The 22,166-nt window shown below is 41.6% G+C and overlaps 1 protein-coding gene across 1 annotated transcript in view; it reads right to left on the bottom strand.

The window, feature by feature from the left end:
* LOC124595176 (sodium-independent sulfate anion transporter-like) overlaps positions 1-22,166 on the bottom strand; it is a 185,033-nt gene that overhangs the window by 88,654 nt on the left and 74,213 nt on the right. The window contains exon 2 of the mRNA XM_047133789.1: positions 17,764-17,896. Coding sequence (XP_046989745.1) covers positions 17,764-17,896 — 133 coding nt within the window. The remainder of the gene's footprint in view (positions 1-17,763; positions 17,897-22,166) is intronic.

Here is a 22,166-nt window from a genome sequence, read left to right as displayed (position 1 = left end):
TGTGCTGTCCTTAGGTTAGTTAGGTTTAAGTAGTTCTAAGTTCTATGGGACTGATGACCGCAGATGTTAAGTCCCATAGTGCTCAGAGCCATTTGAACCATTTGAAGCAGACGTCAGTAATATGTATCTATAATTGTTCGAATAGGTCTGCTACACTTATTCAGAAAGTAAATAACCCGCGGGGTTCTTCCAATAGCTTGGTACACTTCGTTGCTCCAGGGACCGAAGGTAACTACTGATAGAAGAGAGTAAGGTCTTCCGCATATACCGTACGGAATTCTGAAGATATGTTAAAGGGTCGAGTTGGCTTTCCTCTGTTCGGTGATTTCAGTTGATTTTCTTTTCCGCAATCGTTTGCCTCATTCCTTCAAATACATTGTCATCTTTTATCTGAACTGACAGACATTGCAGGTGGTGGCGAATGACGTAAGCCAGAATGTTGTAAGCGAATGCTGACAGAAACTTTTGCCCTCATTTTCTCATTTATTTTCATTCATTTTATTGTTGCTGGAAGCAGGGGACACTTAAGTTGGACGTGTTACATTATGTGCAGTGCCACATTCCTACGAAACTTTCTTCGAGTATCCACACAGAAAACGGTACTACAAGCAGCTTGAAGTTTCTGGTTCTTCCGTTAATTTCAGCTACGCAGTTTAATTTTTTTGTTTCGTCGTCTCCAGGCACGAAAAATCCTACAAGAAATCCATGGCCCGTGAACTGTTCGAAAGGATCGGCTTAATTTAACGAATAACTCAACGGCATTTGATCCAAAAGAGTACGATGAAATATGAGCATCAAGATAAGGCCCTTAAAGTCCACAAAGAGGAAAAGGAAACGGATATATATGTATCTCGTAAATTTCATCGTTAGAAATAAATAGTATCTGAATAGAATAAAGGCTTTATGAAAAGTTACTTCCTGATAGCTAGGCTGCGCCTCGAAATCCTGCATTAACGTTCATGGAATGAATGTGAAATGCCAATCAAGTGGATGGGCAAATTATTCTGTTGCCTCGCTTGGTCCTTCTGAGCATGAGAAGCAAAGTGTACCATGCACAGGTCATCCTCTCTAGATGAACCATCAAAAACAGCTACAATATAAAGGCTCTATAACACAAGAATCCTTCACAGACAGTTGCACTTAACATGAAACAATCGCAATGTGTCGTAAACGGCCACAAATGAGAGTGATAGCAGAAATGTCTTAGAACGCGTGATGCATGATTCTTCTGAAGCCGTTAGACATCATTTGAGCCGTCAGGAGCGCTTTGCTTTGTTGCAAATGCTCTCACATAATTGGAGACTCACACTTGACAATTACTGAACGTAAATCGAAGTTTGAGGTCGTGGCTTCAGTTTGCGTTGGCAATAATGGCTGTAAGCTAATGCGCATTCACTGGTTTGCTCTAAAACAGAGGTGTTGTAGTTTAATATTCTCCAAAGTGAACTAATGGAAATCCAGTTGATGGAAACTTAGGTTAGCAATATGAAAGTAAAACACACCCTGACCCACTGCAACGTAATTAAGTTATGAAGTATGTCGTTCTAAAGGCTAAGCGAATATGAGCTCGGAACAGAGTCAGCTGTGTCCCCATTAAGGTTAATCAAGTGAGTAAGGCCAGGTCTCTACTCAGAATATTGCTCTATCGTTGTTATCCTGTTACGAGCCGTCTATAATGAACCGTGTTTTGACTTGGAAATTTTAGTTTCTGGCTGAAACTATTCTGATACGGACTGACTTACACTGAGGCTTGCAAACAGTATTTCTTCCGGTGCACCATTATACACGAATGTGACAAATGGGTAGGGAGTACTGTATTGTTACAAGATGCAGCCTCTACCGCACACCGTCAACAGGGTTGCGGAGTACAACTGAAGGCGTAGTGCTGTCAAAATTTCTACAAACAGGTGGTAGCAGACATTTCTGTCTGTTCAGTTACAAGTCTAGAAATCATCTGCCACCGCAAGCAACTAATAAGCAGTCGTATACAAGAAAAATGGGCTTATGACGCGAACCTAGATCGCACAATAATAATAAAGCTTGTGAAACAAGGCTAAAACAGTTTTTCATTTAGGTAACGCAACGTACAATGTTTTGCCAACAACCAACAGCTGAATCAATTAAATGTAATAATTTAATGCTGCAGTGTGAAGAGGTAGTTATAGACAGAGTTTTTGTGTTGGTTCACTGTCGATATACGAAGGGATTAGCTGAGATAGTTGTATGCAACTCACGAGAGGCAAACGTTCGTGTCCCACTTCCGTCCCGGAACAGAGTTTTGACTACCTACAGAGGAAGATCGTTTCGGCACGCTGGTGAGTGAGAGGTTTGATTCAGGGACTCAGTAAAATTCGTAAGGTAGAAAAAGAAAAACCATTGGTCGAACCCCTCCCCCTCATACGCCTGCACCAAGGTACATTTTCTTGTCGAAAGTATCCGGACACCTATTAGTGAACATTAATAAGGAGCGTACGTCCATCACCTTCGACTCTGCTGGGAACACTATCAATGAGAGGTCTGAATGTCTGTGTTGGAATGGCAGCACCTTCTTCCTCAAGACAACGGGGTCTGGAGCCAAGTCGACGTCCTGATGCATTGCGATTGGGTTCTGTAGGGTTGAGATCGGGACGCTGCGCAGGCCAGTCCATTTAAGGAACGTTATTGTCGGCTGACGATTGCCTCACAGATGCTGCTTATGGCAGAGGGCTTTGGCATGCTGCTACAAACCGTCACCGTCTCAGAACTACTCCTCTAGTGCACGAAGTGCACAATGCTGTAAAATGTGTTCATATCCTTCCGCATTTAGGGTTTTCTTAAGCACAATAAGCTGTTCACACCCTGCCCACGAAATCACTTCCATACCGTAACAGCACCTCCTCCGTACTTCACTGTTGGCACAACTCATGACGGCACGTAACGTTCTTCAGGCATTCACCAAACCGAAAGCCTTCCATCGAATTGTCAGAGGGTATAGCGTGAATCATCAATCCAAATCACTCTTTTCAGTCCTCTAGGCCGTCCAGTGGCGTCGTCTATACGGCGCCTCAAGCATTCACTATAGAAATGGGTGGCTTATGAGGAGACGCTCGACCACTGTCCCTCACTCTTCTTCGCCCTCTACACACAGGTACTGTGTTTGCTGGACTGCTGATAGCAGTTTGAAACTCACGAGTGATTCCTTTCGCTGATGTCAACATATTTTTTACAAAACTCACTATCCGTCAGCGCCGGCCGAAGTGGCCGTGCGGTTAAAGGCGCTGCAGTCTGAAACCGCAAGACCGCTACGGTCGCAGGTTCGAATCCTGCCTCGGGCATGGATGTTTGTGATGTCCTTAGGTTAGTTAGGTTTAACTAGTTCTAAGTTCTAGGGGACTAATGACCTCAACAGTTGAGTCCCATAGTGCTCAGAGCCATTTTTTTATCCGTCAGCACATAAGGTCTATCTGATCTTGGTTTAGCTGCGGCTGTTCCGTTATGTTCATCTACATCTCCATCTACATCTACGTGATTACTCTGCTATTCCCAATAAAGTGCCTGGCACAAAGTTCAATGAACCACCTTCAAGCTGTCTCTCTACCGTTCCACTCCCGAACGGCGCGCGGGAAAACGAGGAATTAAATTTTGTCTGTGCGAGTCCTGATTTCTCTTATTTTATCGTTATCATCATTTCTCCCTACGTAGGTAGGTGTCAGCAGAATGTTTCGCAGTCGGAGGAGAAAACTGTTGATTGAAATTTCATAAGATCCCGTCGTAACGAAAACCGCCTTTGTTTTTTAATGACTGCCGCTCCAATTCACGTATCATATCTCTGGCACTATCTCCCCTATTACGCGATAATACAAAACGAGCCGCCCTTCTTTGAACTTTTTCAATGTCATCCGTCAGTCCCACCTGATGCGGACTCCAGACCACACAGCAGTTCTCCAGTATAGGGCGGACAAGCGTAGTGTAAGCAGTCTCTGTTGCACATTCTAAGTGTTCTGCCAATGAATCGGACTCTCTGGTTTGCTCTACCCACAGCATTATCTATGTGATCGTTCCAATTTACGTTATTTGTAATTGTAATCCCTAAGTATTTAGTTGATTTACAGCCTTAAGATTTGTGTGGCTTATCGCGTAATCGGAATTTAGCGGATTTCTTTCAGCACTCATGTGGATAGCTACACACTTTTCTTTATTCACGGTCAATTGACACTTTTCGCACCATACAGATATCTTATCTAAATCATTTTGCAATTCGTTTCGGTCATCTGATGACTTTACAAGACGTTAAATGACAGCAGTATCTGCAAACAATCTAGGACTCCTACTCACATTGTCTCCTGTGTCGTTAATATAGATCAGGAACAATAGAGGATCTATAACACTTCCTTGGGGAACGCCGGATATTACTTATGTTTTATTCGATGTCTTTCCGACTATTACTACGAACTGTGATCTTTCTGACAGGGAATCACGAATCCAGTCGCACAACTGAGGCGATATTCCATAGGCACGGAGTTTGCTTAGAAGACGCTTGTGAGGAACGGTGTCGAAAGCCTTCTGGAAATCTAAAAATATGGAATCAGTTTGACATCCCCTGTCGATAGCACTCATTACTTGATGAGTATAAAGAGCTAGTCATGTTTGTCAAGAACGATATTTTCTGAATCCGTGTTGACTATGTGTCAATAAATCATTTTCTTCGAGGTACTTCGTAATGTCCGAACACAGTATATGTTCCAAAACCCTATTGCAAATTACCGGCCAGAGTGGCCGAGTGGTTCTAGGCGTTACAGTCTGGAACCGCGCGACCGAAACGGTCGCAGGTTCGAATCCTGCCTCAGGCATGGATGTGTGTGTTGTCCTTACGTTAGTTAGATTTAAGTAAGTCTAAGAATAGGGGACTGATGACCTCAGATGTTAAGTCCCATAGTGCTCAGAGCCATTTGAACCAGCCTATTGCAAATCAACGCTAGTGATATGGGCCTCCGGGTTACTCCTGCTTCCCTTTCTCGGTATTGGTGTGACTTGAGAATTTTCCAGTCCTTAGGTGCGGTTCCTTCTGTGAGTGAGTTGTTGTTAACCCACTTCGTGGTCACATTACCAACAATCGAACTGGGCAGCATTAGAAGAGTTGATATATGCCTGATAGATATGTTACTCACGGACATCCAGTGACTAGTCGACGTTCGAAGTCTCCGAGCTTTCCTGGTAGAACAATTCTACCGTTACACTTTCTCTGCTGACAACACAATACTCCCCGCCCCCTTTTATACTGGCGGTTCCGACTGTCGTGACATCTAGTGGTCAATTTCTCATTAGATAGGAGTATGCAAACACTTTTGAACTGATAGCGTATGTTTTGAAATCAGATCGCGATTCACAGAGTTGTAGATACCAATACTGGTCAGTTCTTGAGATTTATCATAAACCACATTACTATTCAGTGTTCCTACATGCGACGGACCCTCTGTCTAGTGTCATTCCGATGGATCGAAACTGAAACAATGGTTGCCGCACAGCTGTGACGGACGGTAAGTTCATTTCTTTATTTATTTTTTCATTAAACTGTCACTGTCTCGGAAATGAACTGTATGCACTATGTTAACAGCACACAACGTATTTCTTCCTTCGGTCGTTTGCTAATTCTATTGAGGAAAATTAGTAGCTGTTTATTAAATCCCATTTTATTCGTAACTATTTACCCGTATAATCACAATTTGTGTCTTAAAAATATAGATTAGTTTACATAAATCGAAGAAAAAATTATGAAAAACAGTGATAAAAACTAAAATCGTGAGACCTCGAGAGCAGCTTCAGCCTCCTAATTGGAAATGTTTACCTATCCTTCGCACACATTGGCACCTTTCCTTCGCGAAGTGTGTGATTTGTGTGTTAGTGTGTCTGATACCTGTAAATGGCACATGGCAGTTCAAATTCACGAAACAATGTCCGAATGGTTAAGGGCTGTTAGTTCTGTTGTCCATATACCAACAGGTATTTCTAATCACAAATTCGAGATCAAAATGGACCATTCAGGGCTCTCCAAGGGCCTCGACACGTGCTCATGACCGGTATTTACTGTTATGCTCTCAAGTAAATAGGTCAGCGAATAGGCTATAACTTGTCTCTGCCTTTCTGTAGCCACTGAAAAAGTTATAAATCTTTCATGAAAGATATAATGAAGGTGCGATGTATGTGATGCCGGTAGTCTACACGGATGATAACAGGAGACCCGTTGTCACGAATCTCTGATTTGGTATGGAGTATGCCAGCAGTTACATTTTGTTTTGATGAGAAGCTGGAATAAATTGTCACCAACGAACCATCCGTCAAAGAAATGGTTGCAGACGAGGGCGTACAGTGGAATAGATCACAAACTTACTGACCGCTGACAGACGACAAATTTGACAATTTATTTTCTACGAATATTTCGAGACGAACCAATACTCCTGCAAAACGAGAAATATACTAAGCTAGAATCCAGTTTGTACATATCCAACATAAAGTATTTGTCTTTGCTGCTTTTATACTGCGTCAGGTGTTCTACAATTCGACAACATAATTTTTTTATAGTATTTTTGTGATTTTATCTTGATATTTGAAAACTTGACTACTTTTTAATCAAAACTGTTATTAATTCCTGCATTTCTCCTCAAACCATAAAATGTTCTAGAGTTACTGCCACCAACTTCCTCTTTCTGCAGGGCTATTTTATGCTTTATTCCAGATACAGCTTTCATTCCAAGGTGCACCTTTACCAAGGCTGTGTCCGTCACAAGGTGCACCCTTCCCAAGGTTAAGGACCAGACAGGTTGGTATGGCCGAGAAGGTCGCAAAAAAGGTCAATGCCAGCGACTTTGAATACTGATCCGCTACCAGGCTACCCACCGACGTCACCTTCTTTTTGTCTTCCGGGTCTGAAATATTTTTGCCGTTTTATGACCCTATATTCCGTCAGTTGGTCAATGTTTACAGTGATTTCTGGCAACATCAGAGATAGAGGCCGAATATTAAGCAGCCATTTCTGATGATTAATGCAGATGCAGTATCCGGTAACTACATGTCTAACATGGCAGGTGTTCCGTTTATGTATATTTTCGTGCATCGAGGTGGCTGAAGGAAAGCTGAATCTTTACTCTTGTTCTCCTTTGAGTACTTCATATCGATTTATGTCTTCAGTTATTTCTTGTGCCAGTAAGGACGCTTTAGAAAGTTCAATAGACAGCCACCGTTGATAATTTATTATGTGACGTCGCATGCGTTTATAGAAACTGTGGACCCATAATACAAGAAATTAAAATTAGTTTAGTTACTTGTCAACAGTCATATCTGATATTGTTTTCAAGCATCTAGTAATTTAGCAAAGGGACGAAGTGATTTGACGGCAGCCTTTAGTGAGACGAAACTTGCGCCGCCGCGTAGCTATGCAGAAAAATTTATTAATCGTATAAACGTCTGAGTCGCACCCACAAATAGGCGAAAATTTGATTTTTCCTTAGCTGTATTGATATTAAAGTTTTGTTCTTGTCTGGTACCTTTGACACAGCTTTACAGAATGCTTTGCGTATTGTTATTACACCGTCTCCGTAAGGAAATTGAAGGGCACATTGTAGTAGAAGCCTCAAAACTCTCATGAATAAGCTTTCTAAAATAAAAAGAAGTTGCATTTTATGTTAGTTGAGATTGCTACGCATAAAGGAATGAATATTTGAAAGAACTTCAGTGGCTATTCATCTACTTCTAGATGGATATTCTGCAAATCACATTTAAGTGCCTGGCAGAGGGCTCTCTGACTTCAGATGTTAATGAAAGTTTACGCTCGTTTTTAGTTCGTTCCTAATTTATTCTCCAGATCGTGACTTATGTAGAAGCCTGACAACAGCAGTCTAGACGATGTTTTGAAAAGACCAACTTACTCGCTCACTAAAGGTGTCGAATTCCGGTCTGTATGGTTCGTTTTGCAAGTGTAGGGGAAATCAGGTATTTGTTCTGAAATTTACTCAGATGGTTATTTGTGACAATGAATGAGGGTGGATGCTCGAGTTTTAAGGTATAAAGTCAGCAACGGACCGAATGACAGTACATTACTGTTAATAACTGTGACAGAAATAATTATTCTACATCTTAGCAGATAACGTGACGTGAGCACTAAAACTGCTTCTTTTATTTCTTTAAATAAGTTTTGCTATTATTTCATCTCCATTTGACAGTTACTGACGGAATTTATAAATTATGTAAATGTAATATGTAATTGTCTGACAGGTGATGTGATATTTCGACATTGTCAGCATTCTTCGTAAACTTTGTAAAATCTTCATTTCATTTAACGCGTATGGGAGGTGGTGGTGTGGTTCGTTTCAGAGGGTTACGGCCAATTTTCGTCCTCATTCCTCCTCGAATCCCAGCTTGTGCTCCTGTCCACTTCATTGTCGGCAAGACATTAAATTCTAATCTTCCTCCCTTCTTCATTTCTACAAGCTAAACGCAACTAATTTCCTCAGTAGTTACTTTTTCTTATTTATCCTCCACTCACGCTTGTATAACAGACACCTCTATTCGCACTTTATTTCTCCATTACGCATCTGTATCTCTGATGTAACTGATCAGCTCAAGGACTGCAAGTAGATGAAAGGAAGCAGCGTTGCGCTCTTGGAAGACAAAAGTGTAAGAGACGCGAGGGGCTCCTCGTGCAACCACTGTTACATCGGACGGTATGTGGCGAACTCACCTGGAATAGTGAAACTGTAATGAACTTAAATTTCGTTATTGACTCACAGAGATTATAGGCACTTTTGACCGAAAGTGCCTAGAACAAGGAGCGAGATACAGAAAATTAACAAAAGGGCTCTTTCTACAGGCATACAGCGAAGGCACGTAGTGAGACATGGAACGTAACTCCACTGGCGCAGGGAACAAAAGGCGATTCGTATTGATCTCTGCGAGATTGAAATTTGGTCATGTCTGGTGATTTAATGTGATTTCCAAATCTACTGTGCTGTCCGAAGTCCATATTTACTTTTCCTATGCTGCATGTGCTGAGATTTCTTTCCATTGTGTAACACTTCATTAGAAGAGCACTGACAGAAGAACAGACGTAGGCAATTTGCCTCAAGAATGTTCTGGCCTTGCTTAGTGTGGTGCACATTCCGGTACACGTCTCTTTGTGTACTGGGGACAAGTGGCTGGCGTACTGGGAGACGAAGCCTAACACTGGACCTGCAGAACAGCTGGAAGAAACTTCTGTTTCTTATATTTAAGGTACGTTTGATGTCCAAGCACGATGTAAACTCTGGAGGTGAACATTTACTTCGAGTGTCGACGAGAATGTATACTGCCAGTTTATGTTATTTTTGATTCCATATTTCCGTCAGGAGCTTTTTATTTAGAAGACGATTATTTTGTTATCCATAAAAAAAACGTTTTCGACGAACTGTTTCGATAATGATTATTATTTTTGTATAGCGTCCAGTGAGTATTTTATTTTTCCATCTGACAATCAAGAAACGTACCAGGCTTTAAACTCTTTTGACGGACTGCCAGTTCGACTATCTGCTGCCCATTGAAGATTGTCCTTCGTTCTGTTATTTTTCTGTAACGATAACGGTACGTCAAGATATCTGTATACAAATTTACCTTATGAAGAGACACACTTCCTGTTCTTGCTACACATCATGAAGGTATCAGTTCTCAAAAGGAATTCTCGTCACGCCATATGGACTCCGAGGAAAGTCTACAATTTCATTTCATACTATTTATTTCTTGATTACTTTCTTTATTTCTGTAGAAGTGAGAAAATTATGAATAACGTTTTGTCGGAACATGACATTTACTGTTAAATTTAACTAAAGCACTGAAGCTCGCTGATGAAAGTCCCTTTGGAGAGGGCAAGGAAGGGCTGTGAGGGGAGAAGGGAGGCCCTATAAAAAAAAGACCTCCATAGAATTCACATTATACAATCAGCACACTTCTGATGTGAGAAGATGAACGACATCACTGACATATACTTGTCTGCCCTAGACACAGAATCGGATTCGCTGTTTGCTGAGCTGGTTAGAATAAAACATGAGCTTCCCTCCTACACGCACTTTTTAAATTGGTCGTACAAGTCCTGTTTTTTATGGTCCGCGAATTTGCTGTGTATGAGTTTAATTTATTTATTCAGAAACTAGTGTCTTGAAAAGCAGGAAGGTGAGCTAGACCCGGGGTCGAATCTGTGCGACGGTTGAACGACCGTGGCTGGTACACTGGTCAGCCTGAGTGTGGCTTTTAAGTGGTTTTTCACTCTAGTTTAAAGAAATACTGGACTGGACTATGATTTCCATCTCAGAAAATACGATATGCAAACGGTTAAGATACGATCACATGCAGAACGGAGTTTACACAGTTCAGAAACAAGTTTCTTAGAAGACAGATACCTATTGGACACCGTACTTACTGAACTGTTTTCGTTAATGTCACCGAAATTTGAGTTTTTTTTAGGTTGGCACATAAGTTCGTAGCGCTTTTGTTTAGCAGTTGGTATCTGGTCGCTATCGGTTTATTTACTGGATGTCTTTTTCATTTGTAGTTCACTGTTGCTATTTCAGTTCAAATATTGTCATTTAATCATTTTGAGAGATTGAGTGGAGCTGTCGACACTAGAAAATGGAGTGCTAAGTGGAGAAATAGGAACATTTCCCACACATTCTTCTATTTGAATTAGTGCAGTAGTGACAGCATCTGAGGGAGCCAGGAAAAATTGCACCGTGTAAGGAAATATTATCGCTGGAAATTTGTGGGAAGGGCTTATGGGACCAAACTGCTGAGGTCATCGGTCCCTAAGCTTACACGCTACTTAACTTAAACTAAATTACGCCAAAGACGACACACACACCCACGCCCGAGGGAGGACTCGAACCTCCGACGGGGGGAGCCGCGCCGACCGCGACTGGACGCCTTACACTGCGCGACTAACCCGCACGGCATTACATTTGGAAAGAGCATGGCAAAAAAAATCGTTTTCTCGTTTTACGGAGGATAGTTGGTCATTAGAGGCTCTCCACGTTCAAGGAAGACCTTCGGGATTTGATGAAGATTGTTTAAACGGACCCACAATGATACACGTCAGTTTACCTGAAAACTAGCAAATGTGTGATCATTTTACCATCTTGCAACATCGCATGCAGTAGGGAAGTGGGTTGTCATACGTGCATCTCTGCTTGCTCATCATCAACAGGGTCGTGAACAACATCGACTATTGTTATTGTGTATCCTTACTGCTGACGAGGAAGGGTGTCTGCATGCTGACATAAGGAAAAGAAAGGTGTGGTTAAGCTCAAACAAAGTAGCAACTCTACGGTCATCCACGAAAGATAATGTTATGCAACTGGTGGCACGGCGACGGTGTGTTGCACTACGAACTGCTTCCCAGAGGTGGAATCATCGCTGCTGACATTTGTTGTCAACTACAGAGGCGTCAAAGACGCCATCCAAGAGCAACGACCATAAAGACTGCGTGAAGTGATGCTGTTCCGTGATAACGCCCGCCAACATTCTCTTAGACTGATAAAGACATTATACAGGGTGATTCAAAAAGAATACCACAACTTTAAAAATGTGTATTTAATGAAAGAAACATAATATAACCTTCTGTTATACATCATTACAAAGAGTATTTAAAAAGGTTTTTTTTCACTCAAAAACAAGTTCAGAGATGTTCAATATGGCCCCCTCCAGACACTCGAGCAATATCAACCCGATACTCCAACTCGTTCCACACTCTCTGTAGCATATCAGGTGTAACAGTTTGGATAGCTGCTGTTATTTCTCGTTTCAAATCATCAATGGTGGCTGGGAGAGGTGGCCGAAACACCATATCCTTATTATACCCCCATAAGAAAAAATCGCAGGGTTTAAGATCAGGGCTTCTTGGAGGCCAGTGATGAAGTGCTCTGTCACGGGCTGCCTGGCGGCCGATCCATCGCCTCGGGTAGTTGACGTTCAGGTAGTTACGGACAGATAAGGGACAATGTGGTGGCGCTCCATCCTGCTGAAATATGAATTGTTGTGCTTCTTGTTCGAGCTGAGGGAACAGCCAATTCTCTAACATCTCCAGATACTGTAGTCCAATTACAGTAGCACCTTCGAAGAAAAAGGGACCAAAAACTTTATTGGCTGAAATGGCACAGAAAACGTTCACCTTAGGCGAGTCACGTTCATACTGAGTTGTTTCCCGAGGATTCTCAGTGCCCCATATACAGACATTGTGATGGTTGACTTTCCCGTTAGTGTGGAAAGTTGCTTCATCACTAAACACAATCTTTGAAACGAAAGATTCATCTGTTTCCGTTTGAGCAAGGATAAAATCACAGAAATCGATTCTTTTAATCTTATCAGCTGCAGACAGTGCTTGAACCAATTTCAGACGATAAGGTTTCATAACTAACCTTTTTCGTAGGACTCTCCATACAGTTGATTGTGGAATTTGTAGCTCTCTGCTAGCTCTGCGAGTCGATTTTCCTGGGCTGCGAACAAATGCTTGCTGGATGCGTGCTACATTTTCATCACTCGTTCTCGGCGTCCAGAACTTTTCCCTTTGCACAAAAACCCATCCTCTGTAAACTGTTTATACTAACGTTTAATACACCACCTATCAGGAGGTTTAACACCATACTTTGTTCGAAATGCACGCTGAGCAACCGTCGTCGATTCACTTCTGCCGTACTCAATAACACAAAAAGCTTTCTGTTGAGGGGTCGCCATCTTAGCATCAACTGACGCTGACGCCTAGTCAACAGCGCCTCAAGCGAACAAATGTACAACTAAATAAACTTTATAGCTCCCTTAATTCGCCGACAGATGGTGCTTAGCTCTGCCTTTTGTCGTTGCAGAGTTTTAAATTCCTAAAGTTGAGGTATTCTTTTTGAATCACCCTGTATAGGAGTTGGATGGGAAGTCACTCCGCACCCATCTTATTTACCCGATCCGGCGTCCTCAGATTTTCGCCTTTTCCGCTCTCTGTCGAACAGCCTTCGAGGAACTTCCTTTCCGGACGAAAATGCGCTCCGAAAATGGCTCGACGATTCCTTCGCCTCAAAACCACGTGATTTCTGCAGTCGCAGTGTCGAAAAGTTACCCCAGCATTGACAGACTGTTGTAAATAGTGGAGAATATGCTAGTAATATCTAATGTCTCTGTTATGTGTTTTTTTTTTTGTGTTTATGCAAAAAGGGCTACGGACTTACGTCCCAACCCAATACTATATTAATTTGTAGAGCAGATAGACTGACGCCTTGATTGGAAAAGCACCCTTGTAATCTTTAACTGGCTTCATTGGCGTACCTAGAAGATAAAAAGTATACATCCGTAGTGTGTCAATGGACGTGAATGTGATCATTTAGGTTGTAGACCACAAATACAAATACAACGTTATGTGGCGCCCCCAGAGTGGTGTGATGTAAGGGATTCTCTCAGACAAAATTACACCGAGTCACTCGCACATTTGTGAAGATTCCCTATATGATCATATCTTGGTCTTTAGTCGCATATGTGTTACTACGACGGAAATCTTTCGGAAAACTATAAAGACGGACTATACCTGTTGACCTGTGTCTTCTATTTGCAAGATATCGTTTGAGAATAAAGCAAGCAGCTCAGTAGATCGAACTTATTACGAGGTGAGCATGACATTAAAAAGATCACGACCAAGGGTATCGCAAGATTAAACATTCGTTACTGTAACAACACTCCACTAACAAAAGGGCAAGGAGGCTGTATCATGATCCTGCAAGACCAGTTTCTGAAAACTGAATGTTTATGATGTCATATCTTGTGAACTACGTATCCTACAAGGACATAATTTTGCCAGTACATTCAATCGTAAGTGTGGATACTGTCTGCGACATGTGTGCGACTAGAGTTAATAGTAAAGATGTAGTAAGTTAGAAAGTCATGCCTGATGCTGGACTTTTCTGGTTAAACAACGAAAATACAGTAAGTGATAAATTTTATTCCATTCAGTATTTTTCGCAGAGCAGTTTGCCAGATAAGTTTCGAAAAGGCTTGAAATTATGTGTAAAGTTTGTTGGAAGTTGCGGTAAGTGCTCTCATTCTCAAATATTAAATGAATATAGTCTAGGTTCAAAAATGGCTCTGAGCACTATGGGACTCAACTGCTGTGGTCATAAGTCCCCTAGAACTTAGAACTACTTAAACCTAACTAACCTAAGAACATCACACACATCCATGTCCGAGGCAGGATTCGAACCTGCGACCGTAGCAGTCGTGCGGTTCCAGACTGTAGCGCCTTTAACCGCTCGGCCACTCCGGGCGGCTTATAGTCTAGGTAACATGCGCGCTGTGAGTTACTCTGAGTCAAGACAAAATATGCACAGTTTCTAACTTTAATACTTCACTTATTGTGTTAAGACCATCGTAAGAATATATTTGTTAATGAGTAGGTTACGAGAGCACTTTAAATTTTTAAGTTCGAACGATAGTTGACAGCCGGCTGCTGTGGCCGAGCGCTTCGCCCGGCACGATAACTCAGCGTGTTCGGTAAGAGGGTTAGCTGCCCTGTGTAATAAAAAAACTAAGTTAATGGATGAACGACGAACTGAAACGGGTGTCTTGCGACGTCCGCCCCGAGCAGATGCAACGATCGAAAACGAACAAAATGAGTTTATATATATATATAAAAAAAAGCGGTTCTAGGCGCTTCAGTCCCGAACCGCGTTGCTGCTACGGTCGCAGGTTCGAATCCTGCCTCGGGCATGGATGTGTCTGTTCTTAGGTTAGTTAGGTTTAAGTAGTTCTAACAAGAGGAGGCCACGACGTTTGGAACGCGGATTTACTGCAAACTTCGTACACTCGTAGTACTCCATGAGGACAACAAAATGTGTAAGCAGTAGCGCGTACTTCTCAAGCGTTATTGAGAAAATCGCAAGATAACTTTGGTCGTCAAATATACACCTGCACGTGGTAATTTTTACCACGAAGCGGCGGCAGCCGTGTGGTTGGCGTTCAAGCCCGCCGGCACAGTAGCTCAGCGTGTTCGGTCAGAGGGTTAGCTGCCCTCTGTAATAAAAAAAAAACTGAGTTAATCGGTCTACAACGAACTTGAACGGATGTCTGAGCAGATGCAACGAACGAAAGCGAACAAAATGAGATAAAAAAAACCTTGAACGGATTTCATTGTGTCGTCCACAACGCCAAACACAACGATCTACAACGAACAAAATGAAAAGAGAGAGAGAGAAAAAAAAAGATCGAGCCCCGTTCTTCAGCTTCTTTTTTTTCTTTTCAATACAGTCATTTCCTTTACTATTTATACTCGTATTACAATTGATATAATGGGAAAAATACGTGTAATCGGATGAACTTTTATTAAATTTACAATGTTATTTGGCTGTCTACAAATTTTTATTAACACAAATAGTATAATATTCATAGCTATCGACTAGTAAATTATCAAACGCATAAAGTGATACTGAAAATGTATTCTTGTCCGTGATTTGAAAAATCCCTTCTTAAACCTGGAAGGATCCCGAAAGAACCTGTTACCTGCAAGTTTTGATTGGCGCACACGGCTTTAGAAAGATTTAATCGGCGCTTTCGACATAACGAGTACAAGTTGCAGGATTGTATTTTTCGTCAAAACAGGGAAAACATAAACTTATGAATATTATATTATTTGTAATAATAAAAATTTGTAGACTGCCAAATAACATTTCAAATTTAATAAAAGTTCATCCGATTATACGTATTTTTCCCATTATATCAATTGTAATACAAATAGTAAAGAAAATGACTGTGTTGAAAATAAAAAAACTGACGATCGGAACTCGATGCAGTGATTACAGTGCTTGAACGCTAACCACTCGGCTGCCGCAGCTTCGTGGCAGAAATGGCCACGCGCAGGTATATATTTGACGACCGAGATTATCTTGCGATTTTTTCAACAACGCTTGAGAAGTACGCGCTACTATTTACACATTTTGTTGTCCCCATGGATTACTACGAGTGTACGAAGTTTGCAGTAAATCCGGGTTCCAAACGTCGTGAACTCCCCTTGTAAGTCTAGGGGACTGATGGCCTCAGATGTTAAGTCCCATCGTGCTTACAGCCATTTGAACCATTTTGATAGTTGACAGAAATAATAAAAATCAAGTTTTAGTACTCCTCGAAGACGTAATACAGGCAGCTTACGACTGAAACGGTGTTCCCGTTTTAACCGTTTAGTGATATAAAGCGTGTTTCATAATTCATGTTACACACTTTTGGGGCTTGTAGAGGGGACTTGGTAGATCAGGTTTTACATGGAACCCCCGGAAACGTCATCCAACGGCGCTACAGAGCGTCAAAGTTATAGGTTCCAGTATTTGTATATGTATGTTTATACTGAGTGATTCTGCGATGATGTTACTGACTTTCAAGGCTGATGGAGAAGGATGAATGTGTGTCTGGTGTAACACCTACAACGCCTCTCGGTGTTAATAAACCAAAATAGCTCCCAAATTAGCTCCCATGCCCTCGAAATATAAATTCAGAAAATGTCCCAAGCCCCTCCACTAGTAGTAATGTACGAAATAGAAATAAGAGACAAATAGAGGGAAATCTATGGTAGAAAAATAATAGAAAAAGAAAAGAATTTTAATCATAAATTTTGGAAGCATGGGAGGGGGAAAAACGATAGAAATGGTTAAATTACTAGTTATTCTTATATATGAGAAAATCAATATTATAGTCACAGAACGTAGGTCTTGAACACCAAAGATAGCGTTTACTAAAGTATAAATAGACATACAATGCAATTATGATACTCCAGTCTCTATCCTCTAGTCTGTTCGAAGTCAATTAGGACGTACAGCTTTAGGAAGCAACAATAGGAGCTTTATTAAACCAGGGCGCAAGAATAAATCGCGACGAGATTGTTTTTTGGGAAGCAATAATTTCAGATCAGAATTGGAACTTTTGTCATATTAGAGGAACGGGGAGGTGATCAATAATCTCTCTGACTTTAACGCCACTTCGTGTGAAGATTTAAATATTTTACGGAATTAACGATTTTTGGACAGATTCGTACTTTGTATTGTGATAGTGGAAAAACTTTACTTCACGCGACTAGTAATCATAGTTCGTGACAGTTTATGGATATTAAACGGGAACAATATTTTTATCGAAAGTGACAGAACATTGTTTAGTATCTCTGATATTGACGGGATTGCAGATTAGATACTTATTCAAAGAACCCCTTTCGTGTGAATGAACTGATTTATTAATAATTATTGTTAAATAAAATAACGTATTAATTTGAAACTGACTATTTGTCTTGAACTTTACTTCGATTTAGGTTCATAAATAATTAGGTTACGTGATTTTCACCAAGAATAAACTGCAGACTAGTAACTGAAACAAGTGAACGAGAATCTATTGAAAAAACTAGTATTATTTTACTTATGGTTTTTTCCTTCAAAACTGGGAAGACAATACTTGTAGTGACTCACTGGGGTTAATTTAAGAACTAGCCGGGATAAAACAAAACCCCTCAATACCAGTCAATGTATAGATAAATTAACATTCCTACTTTCATGCAAGATACGGAAGTCGGGATAGAAAGAAGGGTCGCTACACTGGTTCAGAAACGAACCAGTCGAAAGTTACAAGCGAAAATCGTTCTGATATCTGTAAAAGTTGATCTACTAAGTGCCATCTACAACCACGAGAAACGTGCAACATGAATTGTGAAACACCCGGTAGATGAGCTGCGACAGTGGCAAACACCTGCAGAGTGGAACTTACGGATGGTGTCCGTGCTGCCGGCGCGCTGCTGCCGGGCCGCCTGCTGTTCGTAGGCCGCGCTGGCGTAGATGTCGTCTTCAGTAGCGTCGAAACCCATCTCGGCGGAGTTGGCGTGGTAGGCGGCGACGGTCATCTGCAGCACAGCAGAGAGCGCAAGCGTCTGTCAGCGCCGGCGTCACTGGGACTCTCTTATAGGAGGCGCCACTGCGCTACCCCCACCCACCGACGGCCTCCAACCCCCCCTCCTCCCCCCTGGTCCAGCCGCTCGCATGGTGACGCCACCTGTTGGCGCGTGCTGTTGTCTAAGCGCCTCCGCGTCTGCTCTCAGGTCTAGGCGTGCGCGCCGGGAGAAGATAAGGTGGACCGCTTTCTGCAAATCTCCCCGCCTTAAGCTGTTACGGTTATTTGTTCCTCAGGACAGAGTCCAATGGAAGATTCTGTGTGAGGAGTTTTTCGGGTGCCAAGGCGTCTCAGTGGTAACGAGATCGTTAAGGACGGAATAACTGCCTTATCTCTTGAGAAGCCCTTATTGAGGCTGAGACGATGAAACCTCAGTCGCCTTAAATCCAGATGCGGGCGGTTTGATCCAGGGTGTGAAAACGTTTTCAGCAGGCAATTAGGACGAGAGTGAAAGCAGAAAGGAACGAATTTTAGAAGTTAACGTGTCGATGACGATAGTTAGTTACATGTTCAATAGATGATCTGAAAGATCCTTTTATCGAAATGATGTGGAACGAATCAGTTTACAAGACATGTATACATGTTGTTGTTGTTGTCTTCAGTCCTGAGACTGGTTTGATGCAGCTCTCCATGCTACTCTATCCTGTGCAAGCTTCTTCATCTCCCAGCACCTACTGCAGCTTACATCCATCTGAATCTGCTTAGTGTATTCATCTCTTGGTCTCCCTCTACGATTTTTACCCTCCACGTTGCCTTCCAATACTAAATTGGTGATCCCTTGATGCCTCAACACGTCCTACCAACCGATCCCTTCTTCTAGTCAAGTTGTGCCACAAACTCCTCCTCTCTCCAATCCTATTCAGTACCTCCTCATTAGTTACGTGATCTACCCATCTAATCTTCAGCATTCTTCTGTAGCACCACATTTCGAAAGCTTCTAATCTCTTCTTGTCCAAACTATTTATCGTCCATGTTTCACTTCCATACATGGCTACACTCCATACAAATACTTTCAGAAACGACTTCCTGACACTTAAACCTATACTCGATGTTAACAAATTTCTCTTCTTCAGAAACGCTTTCCTTGCCATTGCCAGTCTACATTTTATATCCTCTCTACTTCGACCATCATCACTTATTTTGCTCCCCAAATAGCAAAATTCATTTACTACTTTAAGTGTCTCATTTCCCAATCCAATTCCCTCAGCATCACCCGGCTAAATTCGACTACATTCGATTATCCTCGTTTTGCTTTTGTTGATGTTCATCTTATATACTCCTCTCAAGACACTGTCCATTCCGTTCAACTGCTCTTCCAAGTCCTTTGCTGTCTCTGACAGAATGACAATGTCATCGGCGAACCTTAAAGAATTTATTTCTTCTCCATGGATTTTAATACCTACTCCGAATTTTTCTTTTGTTTCCTTTACAGCTTGCTCAATATACAGATTGAACAACATCGGGGAGAGGCTACAACCCCGTCTCACTCCCTTCCCAACCAATGCTTCCCTTTCATGTCCCTCGACTCTTATAACTGTCATCTGGTTTCTGTACAAATTGTAAATAGCCTTTCGCTCCCTGTATTTTACCCCAGCCACCTTTAGAATTTGAAAGAGAGTATTCCAGTCAACATTGTCAAAAGCTTTCTCTAAGTCTACAAATGCTAGAAACGTAGGTTTGCCTTTTCTTAATCTAGCTTCTAAAATAAGACGTAGGGTCAGTATTGCCTCACGTGTTCCCATATTTCTACGGAATCCAAACTGATCTTCCCCAAGGTCAGCTTCTCCCAGTTTTTCCATTCGTTTGTAAAGACTGATAGTTCGGTAATTTTCACATCTGTCAACGCCTGCTTTCTTTGGGATTGGAATTATTATATTCTTCTTGAAGTCTGAGGGTATTTCGCCTGTCTCATACATTTTGCTCACCAGATGGTGGACGTTTGTCAGGGCTGGCTCTCCCAAGGCTGTCAGTAGTTCTAATGGAATGTTGTCTACTCCCGGGGCCTTGTTTCGACTTAGGTCTTTCAGTGCTCTGTCAAACTCTTCACGCAGTATCATACCTCTCATTTCATCTTCATCTACATCCTCATCCATTTCTTTAACATTGCTCTCAAGCACATCGCCCTTGTATAGACCCTCTATATACTCCTTCCACCTTTCTGCTTTCCCTTCTTTGCTTAGAACTGGGTTTCCATCTGAGCTTTTGATATTCATGCTAGTGGTTCTCTTTTCTCCAAAGGTCTCTTTAATTTTACTGTAGGCAATATCTATCTTACCCCTAGTGAGATAAGCCTCTACATCCTTACATTTGTCCTCTAGCTATCCCTGCTTAGCCATTTTGCACTTCCTGTCGATCTCATTTTTGAGACGTTTGTATTCCTTTTTGCCTGCTTCATTTACTGCATTTTTATATTTTCTCCTTTCGTCAATTAAATTCAATATTTCTTCTGTCACCCAAGGATTTCTACTAGCCCTCGTCTTTTTACCTCCTTGATCCTCTGCTGCCTTCACTACTTCATCCCTCAAAGCTACCCATTCTTCTTCTACTGTATTTCTTTCCCCCATTCTTGTCAATTGTTCCCTTATGCTCTCCCTGAAACTCTGTACAACCTCTGGTTTAGTCAGTTTATCCAGGTCCCATCTCCTTAGATTCCCACGTTTTTGCAGTTTCTTCAGTTTTAATCTGCAGTTCATAGCCAACAGATTGTGGTCAGAGTCCACATCTGCCCCTGGAAATGTCTTACAATTTAAAACCTGGTTCCTAAATCTCTGTCTTACCATTATATAATATATCTGAAACCTGTCAGTACCTCCAGGCTTCTTCCATGTATACAACGTATACAACGCTATTTGATTATGTATTTATAACCCTGTATTCACCTGACCAAAAGTCTTGTTCCTCCTGCCACCGAACTTCACTAATTCCCACTATATCCAACTTTAACCTAACCATTTCCCTTTTTAAATTTTCTAACCTACCTGCCCGATTAAGGGATCTGTCATTCCACGCTCCGATCCGTAGAACGCCAGTTTTATTTCTCCTGATAACGACTTCCTCCTGAGTAGTCCCCGCACGGAGATCCGAATGGGGGACTATTTTACCTCCGGAATATTTTACCCAAGAGGACGCCATCATCATTTAACCATACAGTAGAGCTACATGCCCTCGGGAAAAATTACGGACGTAGTTTCCCCTTGCTTTCAGCCGTTCGCAGCACCAGCACAGCAAGGCCGTTTTGGTTAGTGTGATAAGGCCAGATCAGTCAGTCATCCAGACTGTTGACCCTGCAACTACTGAAAAGGGTGCTGCGCCTCTTCAGGAGCCACACGCTTGTCTGGCCTCTCAACAGATACCCCTCTGTTGTGGTTGCACCTACGGTATGGTTATCTGTATCGCTGAGGCACGCACGCCTCCCCACCAACGCAAGGTCTATGGTTCATGTATACATAATTAGTGCTAAATTAATAAACACACTATTATTTTCAGTCCTACTCATGCAACTACACTTTTTTTGGAATAGAAAGTGTTGTCCAGGTGAAACGATTTATTGTAAAAAAGAACAGAAATTTTTACTGCTGCATACTGAAGTGCTTTCTGAGCTACTGACAAATTTAACGGTAGGTCATTTTTCCTCTAGTGTTGCAGGTATGTACGCCACTGTGCTTCTCTAATTGCGCTGGATTATTTAAGATGAATTTCATTAGCGAATATATGTGCTGTGACTGCGAAGTTAAAATACCTAGCATCTTGAAGAGATACCTACACGATGTCCGTTGGTAGACACCACGTATTATTCTTACTGCTCGGTTTTGTTAAATTAGCACTTTATTTTTAAGTGATGAGTTACCAAAGGAAACTACTGCATGTGACTTTATTGAGTGCAAATATGCAAATAGGTCACGAAGTTGATACGTTTTTTTAAAGACATCATGTTTACGCCAATCTTTCAAAAAAAAGTACATGACTGTGAATCCCAGTTATGAAAAGTTGATGCGTTTGTTTTAAAGATTAGCAGTTGTACGAAGAGCAAAGGGAGCTGCATTTAATTTTTGAGAAGCTCAGTAATATGCTTCTTCCAGTTCTAGCTTTCATCAATATGTACACCCAAAAATTTGGAGCATTCTGCTCTACTTACTGACTCCTGTTCTTATCCTAAATCAATAGTTGGTATGACTATTTGTTGTACAGAACTGAATGTAAAGCTTTTTAATTTAGGGACAGTC

Source organism: Schistocerca americana, chromosome 2 (assembly GCF_021461395.2).
Source record: "Schistocerca americana isolate TAMUIC-IGC-003095 chromosome 2, iqSchAmer2.1, whole genome shotgun sequence".
NCBI classification, from domain to species: Eukaryota; Metazoa; Arthropoda; class Insecta; order Orthoptera; family Acrididae; genus Schistocerca; species Schistocerca americana.
The sequence above is the reverse complement of the archived record's forward strand: the minus strand, read 5'-3'. Positions and strand labels throughout refer to the sequence as shown.